Source organism: Schistocerca piceifrons, chromosome 5 (assembly GCF_021461385.2).
Source record: "Schistocerca piceifrons isolate TAMUIC-IGC-003096 chromosome 5, iqSchPice1.1, whole genome shotgun sequence".
Lineage (NCBI taxonomy): Eukaryota > Metazoa > Arthropoda > Insecta > Orthoptera > Acrididae > Schistocerca > Schistocerca piceifrons.
The window spans coordinates 158,410,419-158,422,641 of NC_060142.1; the positions used below are offsets into that span (position 1 = coordinate 158,410,419).

General features: G+C 39.7%; 1 protein-coding gene across 4 annotated transcripts in view; it reads left to right on the forward strand.

Annotated features, from left to right (window-relative positions):
• Positions 1–12,223, forward strand: part of LOC124797977 (speckle targeted PIP5K1A-regulated poly(A) polymerase-like) — a 254,563-nt gene that overhangs the window by 103,785 nt on the left and 138,555 nt on the right. For all 4 annotated transcript variants that reach the window (XM_047261151.1, XM_047261150.1, XM_047261152.1 and 1 more), the window contains one exon: positions 1,295–1,430. In XM_047261151.1, the coding sequence (XP_047117107.1) occupies positions 1,295–1,430 (136 nt within the window). The remainder of the gene's footprint in view (positions 1–1,294; positions 1,431–12,223) is intronic.

Genomic DNA, 12,223 nt, shown 5'->3' on the forward strand with positions numbered 1-12,223 from the left:
TCTCCCTTCACTACCTGAAAAATTTCTTTTATCTCATCATACATTTCATCAATTTCATCATCATCTGCAGAGCTAGTTGGCATATAAACTTGTACTACTGTAGTAGGCATGGGCTTTGTGTCTATCTTGGCCACAATGATGCGTTCACTATGCTGTTTGTAGTCGCTTATCCGCACTCCTATTTTTTTATTCGTTATTAAACCTACTCCTGCATTACCCCTATATAATTTTGTATTTATAACCCTGTATTCACCTGACCAAAAGTCTTGTTCCTCCTGCCACTGAACTTCACTAATTCCCACTATATCTAACTTTAACCTATCCATTTCCTTTTTAAATTTTCTAACCTACCTTCCCGATTAAGGGATCTGACATTCCACGCTCCGATCCGTAGAACGCCAGTTTTGTTTATCCTGATAAGGACATCCTCTTGAGTAGTCCCCACCCGGAGATCCGAATGGGGGACTATTTTACCTCCGGAATATTTTACCCAAGAGGATGCCATAATCATTTAATCAAAAAGTAAAGCTGCATGCCCTCAGGAAAAATTACGGCTGTAGTTTCCCCTTGCTTTCAGCCATTCACAGTACCACAACAGCAAGGCCTTTTTGGTTAGTGTTACAGGGCCAGATCAGTCAATCATCCAGAATGTTGCCCCTGCAACTACTGAAAAGGCTGCTGCCCCTCTTCAGGAACCACACATTTGTCTGTCCTCTCAACAGATACCCCTCCATTGTGGCTGCACCTACAGTACGGCTGTCTGTATCGTTGAGGCATGCAAGCCTCTCCACCGACGGCAAGGTCCATGGTTCATGGACCAACACAATCACAATCACAAATATTGCATTTTCCAGTTGTAACTCACAAGCACAAGCATGTGTAGGATGGCATCATACTAAACCTTAAAATCAGTAACCAAACAACAACAGTGTATTTGTTTATCTTTCTCTTAACAACTATTTTATCAATGGAAGGAGAGGCTCAAATCCACTTCTGATTTCCTTCCCCAATCTTGTGCTTTTCAAGCTTGTGCCTCATCCAGTGACCTAGACATCAGCAAGACATTCAGCACTTACCTTCCTTCCTCTCTTTCTATGTATGTAGATTTCAATATATTTTTGTTTGTTTGTGAGAGTACGGCTTATACCAAGATCGAATATGAGTGTTAACTTTGTGTTGACTTTCCACAAGATTTTTTAATTTATTTTTTTAATTTTTTTAAGCTGTAAAAGTGACTCACAGTTATAATGCTTCATTCAGCTTATGTTCTGAAACCTAATGCATTAATTTCCAGCTGCTTATGCTGCAGAGAGATCTTGAAGAATGCATCTCGGAATTGGTTCCAGGCTGCCAAGCACACCAGTTTGGATCTTCTGTCACGGGTGTTCCACTTAGAGGATCTGATACGGATATTGTGATGATTCTGCCAGGTGATAACCTTATGAAAATTGTTACTGAGTGGTGGGCAAGTGGTGTCTGTTAGCATTTCGAAATGGACGTAGCCTCTTGCACCAGTTTGCTGAATAATTTATTCCAGTTTTGGAAATATTTTGTACAAAATCAGATGGTCACATCAAATCAAATGGTGTTAAAAATAAATTTTCAATTTGTTTAATGAAATTTTTAGTAGAGTTCTGAATAAAAATAACTATATATTTAAATTAACTCTCTATCTCATGTGTGTGTGTGTGTGTGTGTGTGTGTGTGTGTGTGAGAGAGAGAGAGAGAGAGAGAGAGAGAGAGAGAGAGAGGACATGAGATTTTTTGTGAAATTTATTCTTTATATGTAGATTTGTTGGAAAGTTTTACTTCCTTTCAGCTGTGTATCAGTGTTACATGTATCTGTCAGTAGAGTTCTTAGGTATTCACCAGAGATTTATCAGTTGTGTTGTGAGTAGCAGTGTTTATGTGTTGAGTTGTGATGGTTCAGTAAAACCCACATTATCAGGTAAAGAAACCTTTCTAGTGATTTATCTTTATTTAAAATCTATTTATTGTAATGTACCTTTTGGTCTATATTCTATAAGTACTTTACAGAACATTGCAGTATAATAGCAGTGTGATAACACAGTTTTATATAGCTTTTTATGTGGAGACAGAGTGAGTTTTATTGAAAAATGGTTTTTGCAAATAGCCATTCCTTTTGGTAATCACACATTTTTTTGTATTTTATTGCAACTGTAGGAATCTGAACATAAATGACCAAACGTTGTCAAAATAGTTTATTCTGAGGAAATTGTGTATACAGTGGAACTTTAATGTTCTCCAATTTTACAGTTTTTGTGATTCTATGCCATAAATTCATAGCCCCCGTGAAAAACCCATATGATCAATGCTAAAAATTCCCTGACTTTACATTTCTTCCTAATAAGGTTTATCTTGATTCTATGCTCATACTCAGCACCTTGCTTGACTTCGTCCCATTTTCTTCCTATTGACATTTGATGTGACAGAACAAGTTATAAGTGGCACAAAAGTAGGACGGTTCACAAAGTGGGGTGGTGGCGGAGTTAAGGGAATATTATAGGCCTTTGCAGAGAGGGGAGACATGAAAGAGGAAATGCTGACATAATCCACAATTGTCATTGCCAACACAACTTGCAACATTTAGCTTCACCAAGCAGTTATAATACAGCTACTGCTAGATTGCGGCAGCAATGGAAAATCAGGATAGTCAGTGCGAAGTGCACCGGGCCAAGACAATAAATTATGATGGGTCTCAGCCTCCACCTTTTCTCGTGCCTCTTGTAACTCAGTCTCATCTTGTTGCATGTGTTTCTAACGTACTGCATTCAAGAACCATATCGATCATCAACCTTTAAATTCAAACACTGAGTCTCGGTGAGAATTAAGGAAGCATCAGCCATTTCCAGCTAGTGAGCTCTAATTGGCTGGCGGTTTGTTGTGTCACCCATCAGCCGCCACACTCGCTACACCACACTAAAGCCTATTTTACAACATGTGCGGCATGCTTATGCACAACTCATTGGCGAAACTAAACATTTTTGGCTTGTTCCAACTTTGGCAACACTAGTTGCATGCATTCTGAGGTTAGGTGTGTCTGTAGAGAGTAAAGAAACTGAAATAAGAAGTGGGAAATGGAGGAAATGATTCACTTTTCTTGTATCTATGCTATGAATAGGTATTTGTTGGATTTTAATGACATTGACTACAAAGACAAGCAGTGACTTGTTGCTGCTCTCGAGATTGTCACATGCGATCTGAACATGGATTTGTAGACAATATCTGAGCTGCAGAGCAAAATCCATTCAATTAAAATTATAAGAGTACATACATAAACGAATTAAGAAAAATACAGGCAAGCAAAACATTAGCTGCAGAACAGCCCACATCTACAAGGACATGGTGTGAATTGGCTGAAAGACTTTGAATTTGTTGAAAGACATTCCTTCTCATCCCTTACGGTAAGCCTCCCCTGACCCACAGTTTTGGGTGAGAATTTCCCGAAATATACCCTTTTTTCCTAGACCTCTCCAGTCCTGTTCCTTCACCCTTCTTCCTTCCCCTTCAACCCTTCTGCCTGAAGAAGGAGCCCCTGGCTCCTAAAGCTTGCCAATCACAGCAGTCTTTTACGTGTGTGTACTGCTACTGCTTGGTGAGTAGATTTTTTACCTATCCAATTAAATGATTAGAGGACAAAGGATGAAACAAATGAACGACTCGTTTCACTTGCAGCAATAAAATTAACATTCTTCCTTGTCATACATATTTCGCTGTTTATTTCCAAATATGTGTCGATTTCTGTCTGTGTGGTTAGGCAGGAGCTACAGAGGACAGCTTTAATAGCTGAGACTAAAATGTGTAGCAATATAATTCATGTTCTTCCTTCTCACAAATATTTGGCAGTTTGTTTCCAAATATGTGACAATTTCCAGTGTAGGCAGGAACCTAAGAGAACACCTTAAATTGCTGCAAGAAAAACAATGAGCCATAACATTCATATTTTTCCTTGTCAAAAATATTTCACACACTGTGCAACTACAAACATTCCCATAAAGAGTTCTCACCGCAACTGAGATTCTCCTGTCACTAACACATCCATAAACATCAACATTGTGTTATAGCGATCGACAAATCAATAGCCTCAATTCTGTTCATCTTCACAGTGCCATTACATCACGATTATGTCAGTTCCTGCAAAAAGTGATGTGAAACGTAGTCGATCCATACACACAAAATGAGCTCGCCTACTGGATATTTACAAGCAATACACTAGAGGTCACTGTGCACACTTCACCAGAGTATGCTGCACTGTCATTCGCTATAGAAGAAAAACGCACACCCCCACATGTTAGATTCCGATGCCAATTACGTCTACTTTACAGTTTTCAGCTTAATTCACATATTCATCAATTTTTGCTTTTTGTGGCTGATCACAAAGGAAAGACTTCTCTAAAATGTTTGTTTTGACATATAGTTTGTGATCATAGACAGACAGCCAGATACTGTCCGAACAGGTCTTGAAGGCCCAACGGTACCGACTGGCTGCCGTGTTGTCCTCAGCCCATAGGCATCACCAGATGTGGATTCAGAGGTGCATGTAGTCAGCGCAAAGCTCTCCCAGCCATTATCAGTTTTCGTGACAAGTGCTGCTACTTCTCAATTAAGTAGCTCCTCAATTGGCCTCACAGGAGCTGAGTGCACCCTGCTCACCAACGACACTTGGCAGACCCAGACAGTGACCCATTAAAGTGCTAGCCAAGCCTGACAGCACTTAACTCCAGTGAACTGACAGGAACCAGTGTTACCACTGTGACAAGGTCTTTGACAATTTTTGGTCATAGCCGGTTGGAAAATAGATCGATTGTCGTGTACTCAGCTACCAATTTACATTTTTGACGAGTTTTTGCGTGCTGTTGTGCAACTGTGATTTTTGAAGAACTGATGAAATCCATTACCACAAATTATTGTATAAACATTGTATTATACATTTAATTTCCTTCGCATATACAGATTGTATACAGTGACTAGGGAGTATTACGATTTTTAATCATACATGCGAATTACAAATGTTTTCGCTCATATTTTGGGGCTTTTAGTATTTTCCTTGATTCTACATTTTCCTCAGCTTTTCATTTTTTAAGTCTGGACTGCACAAAAACGTCAAATAGGGGTTTCAGTGTATGTGGCCATTATCCTAGGTGGTCAGTATTATTGCAGAATAATATTGTGCAACATTATAGCCAGTCCCCCTAAACTGCTCAATACAAGTGAGCAATAGTATTATGCAGTATTTACTCTGGTTCAAAAAGTTGGATGATCAGTACACTGCTGCTATGATAATTCATCTACATGGTGACAAAAGAAATTTTGATGAAAAATTTATACAAAGATCACCAAAGATTCCCTCATTTGTAAGAATATGTGGTGTCTGTTCTTCCGGACATGTCCAAAGAACAGACACCACATGGAATCTGCAGTTGTGATTCATATTTAAATTGAAGGTGGAGGGAAGAGAAGGGAAAGGAAAGGAACTGATGACATCACCTGCATCAGGAGTTAATGCGGAAGCAGCAGTGACGAGCAAAAATGTGTGCCAGGTTGGGACTTGAACCTGGGCTCTCCTGTGTACAAGGCAGTTGCATTAACCACTGTGTCACCTGTCTCGGCATGATGCTGGGCCAATTCACATTCCCACCTAGCACCACCACTTATCTGCAGTTTCAGTCCATGTTCTCTGTGCTCACTAATTTTAGATTCCTGCTAGGGGTCGAATGTAAATGTGCATCTGCATTGATGGTTGTAGATTCATAGCACACCACATTCATATAATTGATACAACTCAATGGATGTGAATCCACAACCACCAGTATTAATTGTATGAATGTGTGCCTGAAAGAACAGACATCACACAGTCAGAGAATTGGTATGCGTCAAAGGGCTGAGAATCCGCAAACATCAGAGCAGATGCACATTTTTGTTGAACCTCCAATGTGAATCTAAAATTAGCAAACATGGAAGACATGGACTGGGACTGTGGATAGGTGGTGACGCTAGATGGGAATGTGAGTTGGCTGAGGAGCTTGCAGAGATAGTCTGTGCATTTGCAGTCAACACTGTGTCCTGGTGGTGCAGTGGTTAATGCGACTGCCTACTAAGCACTAGATCCTGGGTTTGAGTCCCAGTCCGGCAGATATTTTCACTTGTTGACACTAATTCCGCAAAAAGTCCCAATGCAGCTGATATCATAATTTCCTTTCAGTTCCTTCCTTTCCTTCACTCCCCCCCCCCCCCCCCCCCCTTCGATTTACATAAAAAGGATTACTCTCAATAACTTGTTGAGAGAACTGAGCTTATGGAGAAAGAAAAAACACAACTTTTTAAATGTGGACTGTCCAATGTTTGATTTATTACAAAACTCCACTATGAGAGGCACATTTCCACCAAGTCATTGTTTATCTATTATGCTATGACATCTTGCTACTGGCAGTGCTTTCAAAAACTTGAAATTTACAAGTGCAATTGTCAATTCAAAGCATTTGAGACATAGTTATGGAAAGGCCTCATGTAATGGTAGGTGCTCCAAAAGATTATAAGATTATATTCAGGTAGGTAATGTGTACACACACACACGCACACACACACACACACACACACACACACACACACACACACACACACAAATATCCATATATATTGTTTTTCATAACTTTGCAGTAGTTAATTTTTTTAAACATCTTCCGTTGTGGCTGTAGGGTACATTCCCAGTATTTTGTGAGCATCAGTTTGTATTGATTCATTCCTAATATTTCTGGCTTTGTACTCACCTGTCCTAACCATCACAGTGATTTATATATTTCAGTATGGTCTAAGAAGAACACTCTTTCATCTTATTTCAAACTCATTTGCAACACTACAGCAACAACAACGAACAACAATATATCTAGAGACTGAAGCACACATGAGACTGCCAAGGCAAGTATGGCTAATGGGCGGCACAGTATTTTCTGGCAGTGCACTATATTCAAAAGTTTTTAATGTGCTCAGAATTGTTGCTCAACCTCTCTGTCTAACCATTACGTGTTCATCTGGAAGATATTGCTGCTCATTGGGAAAATATTGCTCAATAAAGCTGACCATCTAAAAAGGGGATGCTGTTATGTTACATCAGTGGTGAAGTAATTGGTCCTTAGAAAATTTTGGTAAACACATAAGTAAGCTGTTATAATGCAAATGATTGCTAAACACATAAGTAAGCTGTTACAATGCAAATGATTTCACTCCACTCATGGATCCCCCCCCCCCTCCCCCGTACCAATTCACAGCTGATGTTATCTGCCTCCATAGCCTAGGTCACTTACACTAGCTTGTGCCTTCATGCTAGACTTGGAGGTAACAGTGTCAAATTCTCGTTGTGGATAACTTTTTTGTTGCCAGTATTTGCCCAGCACTGAGAGGAGTGATGGTGATGTTAGTATCCTGACTATCAGAACTTTGTACCAATGTTCTGGCTAACATTACAAACTTCTCCATAGTGTCTCTTGTTGTGAGGGTATATCACTCAGTTTATGAGTACACATTTGTTGGATGGGTACATTATCCTGGAAAACCCATTGTTGCTCTCCGAGAAGAGTAAGGTTATTGCCACAGTTTTCGCCCACTTGGTTTAATCAGCACGAACTACACCACAGACACTACACTACATAAATTCATTACATTCACCCATACCAAACAATTACATGTGTGTGTGTGTGTGTGTGTGTGTGTGTGTGTGTGTGTGTGTTTGGAGCTTACGGGTGCTAGCACCAAGGTTATCAGCACTGCCAGACAATTACACTTGCTGCAGATTCGGATGTAATGCAGTGTTATGAATGAGTTTTTCACTCTCAGTGTATTTTACAAACTTGCAAAAGTCTTATTAGGATCTGCATATAGCCTTTCCACATTATAATTTACTCGTGTTCTTGTTTGATCGATGTTTGAGTGAAGTTTGTCTAATCGCTATACCCTATTTGGTAATTTTCTGAAATGTTTTACTTCTAACATTCTTTAAATTTAAATACAGCGTTGTACAGTATGTATAATATTGCATTATGTGTTCTTCTTAATTTTCTATTTGTAGTTTGCTGTTACACGACTCACTCTCCATATACTATGCTATGATGTGGGAGTGAAACATGTTTCTCAACAGCTGCTTTATATCAAGCTTCTGCTCTAATTGCTATTTTGGCAGCAAAATAACTGGCACTGGGATAAGTAAGAAGGATATAAATTGCAGACTGGCAATAATAAGAAAAATCTTTCTGAAGAAGAGAAGTATGTTAACCTCTAATGTGGTATTCTTTTCTTGTGACATTTGAGTAGAAACTACATGAAATGACTCACCAAAAAAAGCTAACTGACTTAGCCTTACATGGAGATAAAACATAGACAGTAAACAGTACAGACAAGAGGGCAATAGGAGCTTGTGGACTGTAGACTTACAGAAGAATGCTGACATTTAGGAAGGTAGATTTATTAAGCTATGAAGAGGTACTGCATCAAATTGTGGAGAAAAGATGTTTATTGCACAACTTGAGTAAATGAAGGGAGAAGTTGATAAGACATATCCTGAGGTATCAAGAAATAGTCAATTTGTTAATTATCAAGGAATTGCCAGTTTGCGAATGGAGGGAAATATTGTGGCTGAAATAGTAAAGGGAGACGAAAGCTTGACTTCTGTAAGCAAATGGATGTTGGTTGTAGTAGTTAATGCAGAGATGGAGACTCTTGCACAGGATAGACTGGTATGGAAAGCTGCATCATACAATTTTTTTGCCCTGAAGATCACATAAATAGAGTTTCCTTCTTGTTCCTAGTGTTCTTTACATAGAAAAACGGAAAGATGCAAAAATTATGAGTATTTAAGATATGATATCAATTGCTCAGATTTAGTGTCAGTCGTGCCTGATGAAACTGGAGTGGGGCAGAAAGATGCGAAATGCAACTGTAGTAGAACAGGTAGATGTGAAAATAATCCAAGTAAACTTTTCACATGAAGTTAACATCACCTGTATGTTTAACTTACATGTGTGTGGGTTTTGGTTCATGTGGAGGAGGGAATGAATGAATGTCTTTGAAACAAAAAAACCATGGTGTAAAAACAGAACAGTAACCTAAATAAAAACGAATAAAAAAAACAACAACGTAAACAAAAACAGTTTGCACTACTGAGCACATCCATGGAAATCAAAATGTGCAGCTGGGTAACATACAGTACCTTGTTGCTCTCCTCTATGCATTGTGACATGCTCTGATGCTCCTTGGTATGCAGTCCACAATGTGATCAAGACACTGCTGCCCAAGAAACTCTCACTCTTCGATGGTGGCCCTGCTGAGGTTGTTCAGTGTGCGAGGAAGGTTCTTGCGACAACATGCTACACATTTCAGTGGGTCACAGATTTACTTTATTGAATTTATATCAGCAGTTACTGCAGCCCATTCCATTCTGCTAGTTTCTGCCTCCTCACAGTGTGGGGAAGTGCATTCTCTTGCATTATTATTTTGAAAACTGAAACTCTCTCCAAAACCTTGACTATAAGTTGCTGCTGGAGTGTTTGTATTGTTGTTTGTGATGACACTTTCCAATGTATCGTGTACCTGTAGCGGTCCGTTTGCACATATTTTATTGTCACCGTAGATTATAAACTTTACATTCTGGCACTTGAAGTAGTTGCAAAAGTACCGTGGCCCAGATATCTTGGCTTCAGACTCGTTTTCTTCGATGGTGGTGCCTGTGTCTTTTAGCCTGGAAAGTTACTTAAGATACCAGCTGTTGCTGAATGATAGTTGAACTCTTTATTTTTTGCTGTACATTTATTCACCTTCCATTACAAATGAGTACGTTACATTTTTACTATTTTTTGTACTCCAAGTTATAAAACGTATGTGTTGTATGACGTCTCTTGTATATTTCTGGCTATCAACCAATCACCAGCTTATCTTCTTAGAGATGTCAGCAACCAAATCTCCCAATCTCTGGGTATTCCCCTGTGGATCGGAGTGTATCTCCTAGGCAGGACATGAGTGGCATGGAATAATCACTTGCTGCAGCAATTGTCGTCATGCACCGTAATATCACTGCTGGCTACACCTTTTCACAGATACACTTGTGTTAACCCTGCACACGATGCATGTATAAACCAAGCAAAAATCCTGCGCACAGAAGATGGGTCGCAAATCGAATAAAGCAGAAAAGAAAGTTCCTTTTTTAACAGTTATGGGCCTCATTTGTTGGATTGACAGTATAAGGTACAACACATTGCTTTAAGCCAGGTCGATCTGTTACTCCTCATAGTTCCCCTATTAGATAGATGATATCGTGACATGCTTATCCTACAGGTAAACTAAATCAGTGTTAATTACTTTTCAACTCAAATCTTCAGTAAGTCACTGTATTGATTACAAAAGGTTATACTTATACATCTTACTTTATAGTGAATATAATAGGGAAACATTCCACGCGGGAAATATGTCTGCTTGTGTCTGTATATGTGTGGATGGATATGTGTGTGTGTGTGCGAGTGTATACCCGTCCTTTTTTCCCCCTAAGGTAAGTCTTTCTGCTCCCGGGATTGGAATGACTCCTTACCCTCTCCCTTAAAACCCACATCCTTTCGTCTTTCCCTCTCCTTCCCTCTTTCCTGATGAGGCAACAGTTTGTTGCAAAAGCTTCAGTTTTGTGTGTATGTTTGTGTTTGTTTGTGTGTCTATCGACCTGCCAGCGCTTTCGTTCGGTAAGTCACATCCCCCTAAGGTAAGTCTTTCCGCTCCCGGGATTGGAATGACTCCTTACCCTCTCCCTTAAAACCCACTTCCTTTCGTCTTCCCCTCTCCTTCCCTCTTTCCTGATGAGGCAACAGTTTGTTGCGAAAGCTTGAATTTTGTGTGTATGTTTGTGTTTGTTTGTGTGTCTATCGACCTGCCAGCACTTTCGTTCGGTAAGTCACCTCATCTTTGTTTTTATATATAATTTTTCCCACGTGGAATGTTTCCTTCTATTATATTGATATCATTAATTTGAATCCAACAATTACGTTTGTTATTGTCACTGTTGCATTTCGAAATCTTTTCTGTCGTCTTATTTTCCTCTTTCTGTTTTTGCCAGTAGTTTCACTTTGTATTCACCTTCTCCTTTTTACCGTAATCTGCTATACTATTTTATCCCGCCTATATATATACTCAATAATACGTAACCCACTTCCAAACCATAACCAAAAAAAATTTTTTGCCGCTTTCAGCACTACCGCCGCTATAATATCCACCGTTTCTAGTTCACAAACAGCTCCTTTCACCTTTTAAACAACCTTTTCGGCCAGTTCTAATAACTTTCGCTTTATTTCCATTTCCGTTTTTCCCACATCACTTATAATTTTTAGCCGCTTCGCACAGGTTTTCACGTCATTATTTCTTCGTCAGACAATTGTTAGCCTCATTTTCATAATCTGCCACCACAATACCACTCCTTTTAATATACTACACGCAGTTTTTTTCGATTTTTCCCGAATTTCTCCGTCCTTTAACGTGTTTTGGCGGCAACACAACCACCTAACCTTTATGCACATCGTTGTCTACCAACCCAATTCCAACATAGCCCAGCTGTAACCAACACCTTTTCGCCTTTTTTCATTAGGCTTGTGTCTGTATGTGTGGATGAATATGTGCGTGTGTGCGAGTGTATACCTGTCCTTTTTTCCCCCTAAGGTAAGTCTTTCCCCTCCCGGGATTGGAATGACTCCTTACCCTCTCCCTTAAAACCCACTTCCTTTCGTCTTCCCCTCTCCTTCCCTCTTTCCTGATGAGGCAACAGTTTGTTGCGAAAGCTTGAATTTTGTGTGTATGTTTGTGTTTGTTTGTGTGTCTATCGACCTGCCAGCGCTTTCGTTCGGTAAGTCACCTCATCTTTGTTTTTATATATATACACTCCTGGAAATTGAAATAAGAACACCGTGAATTCATTGTCCCAGGAAGGGGAAACTTTATTGACACATTCCTGGGGTTAGATACATCACATGATCACACTGACAGAACCACAGGCACATAGACACAGGCAACAGAGCATGCACAATGTCGGCACTAGTACAGTGTATATCCACCTTTCGCAGCAATGCAGGCTGCTATTCTCCCATGGAGACGATCGTAGAGATGCTGGATGTAGTCCTGTGGAACGGCTTGCCATGCCATTTCCACCTGGCGCCTCAGTTGGACCAGCGTTCGTGCTGGA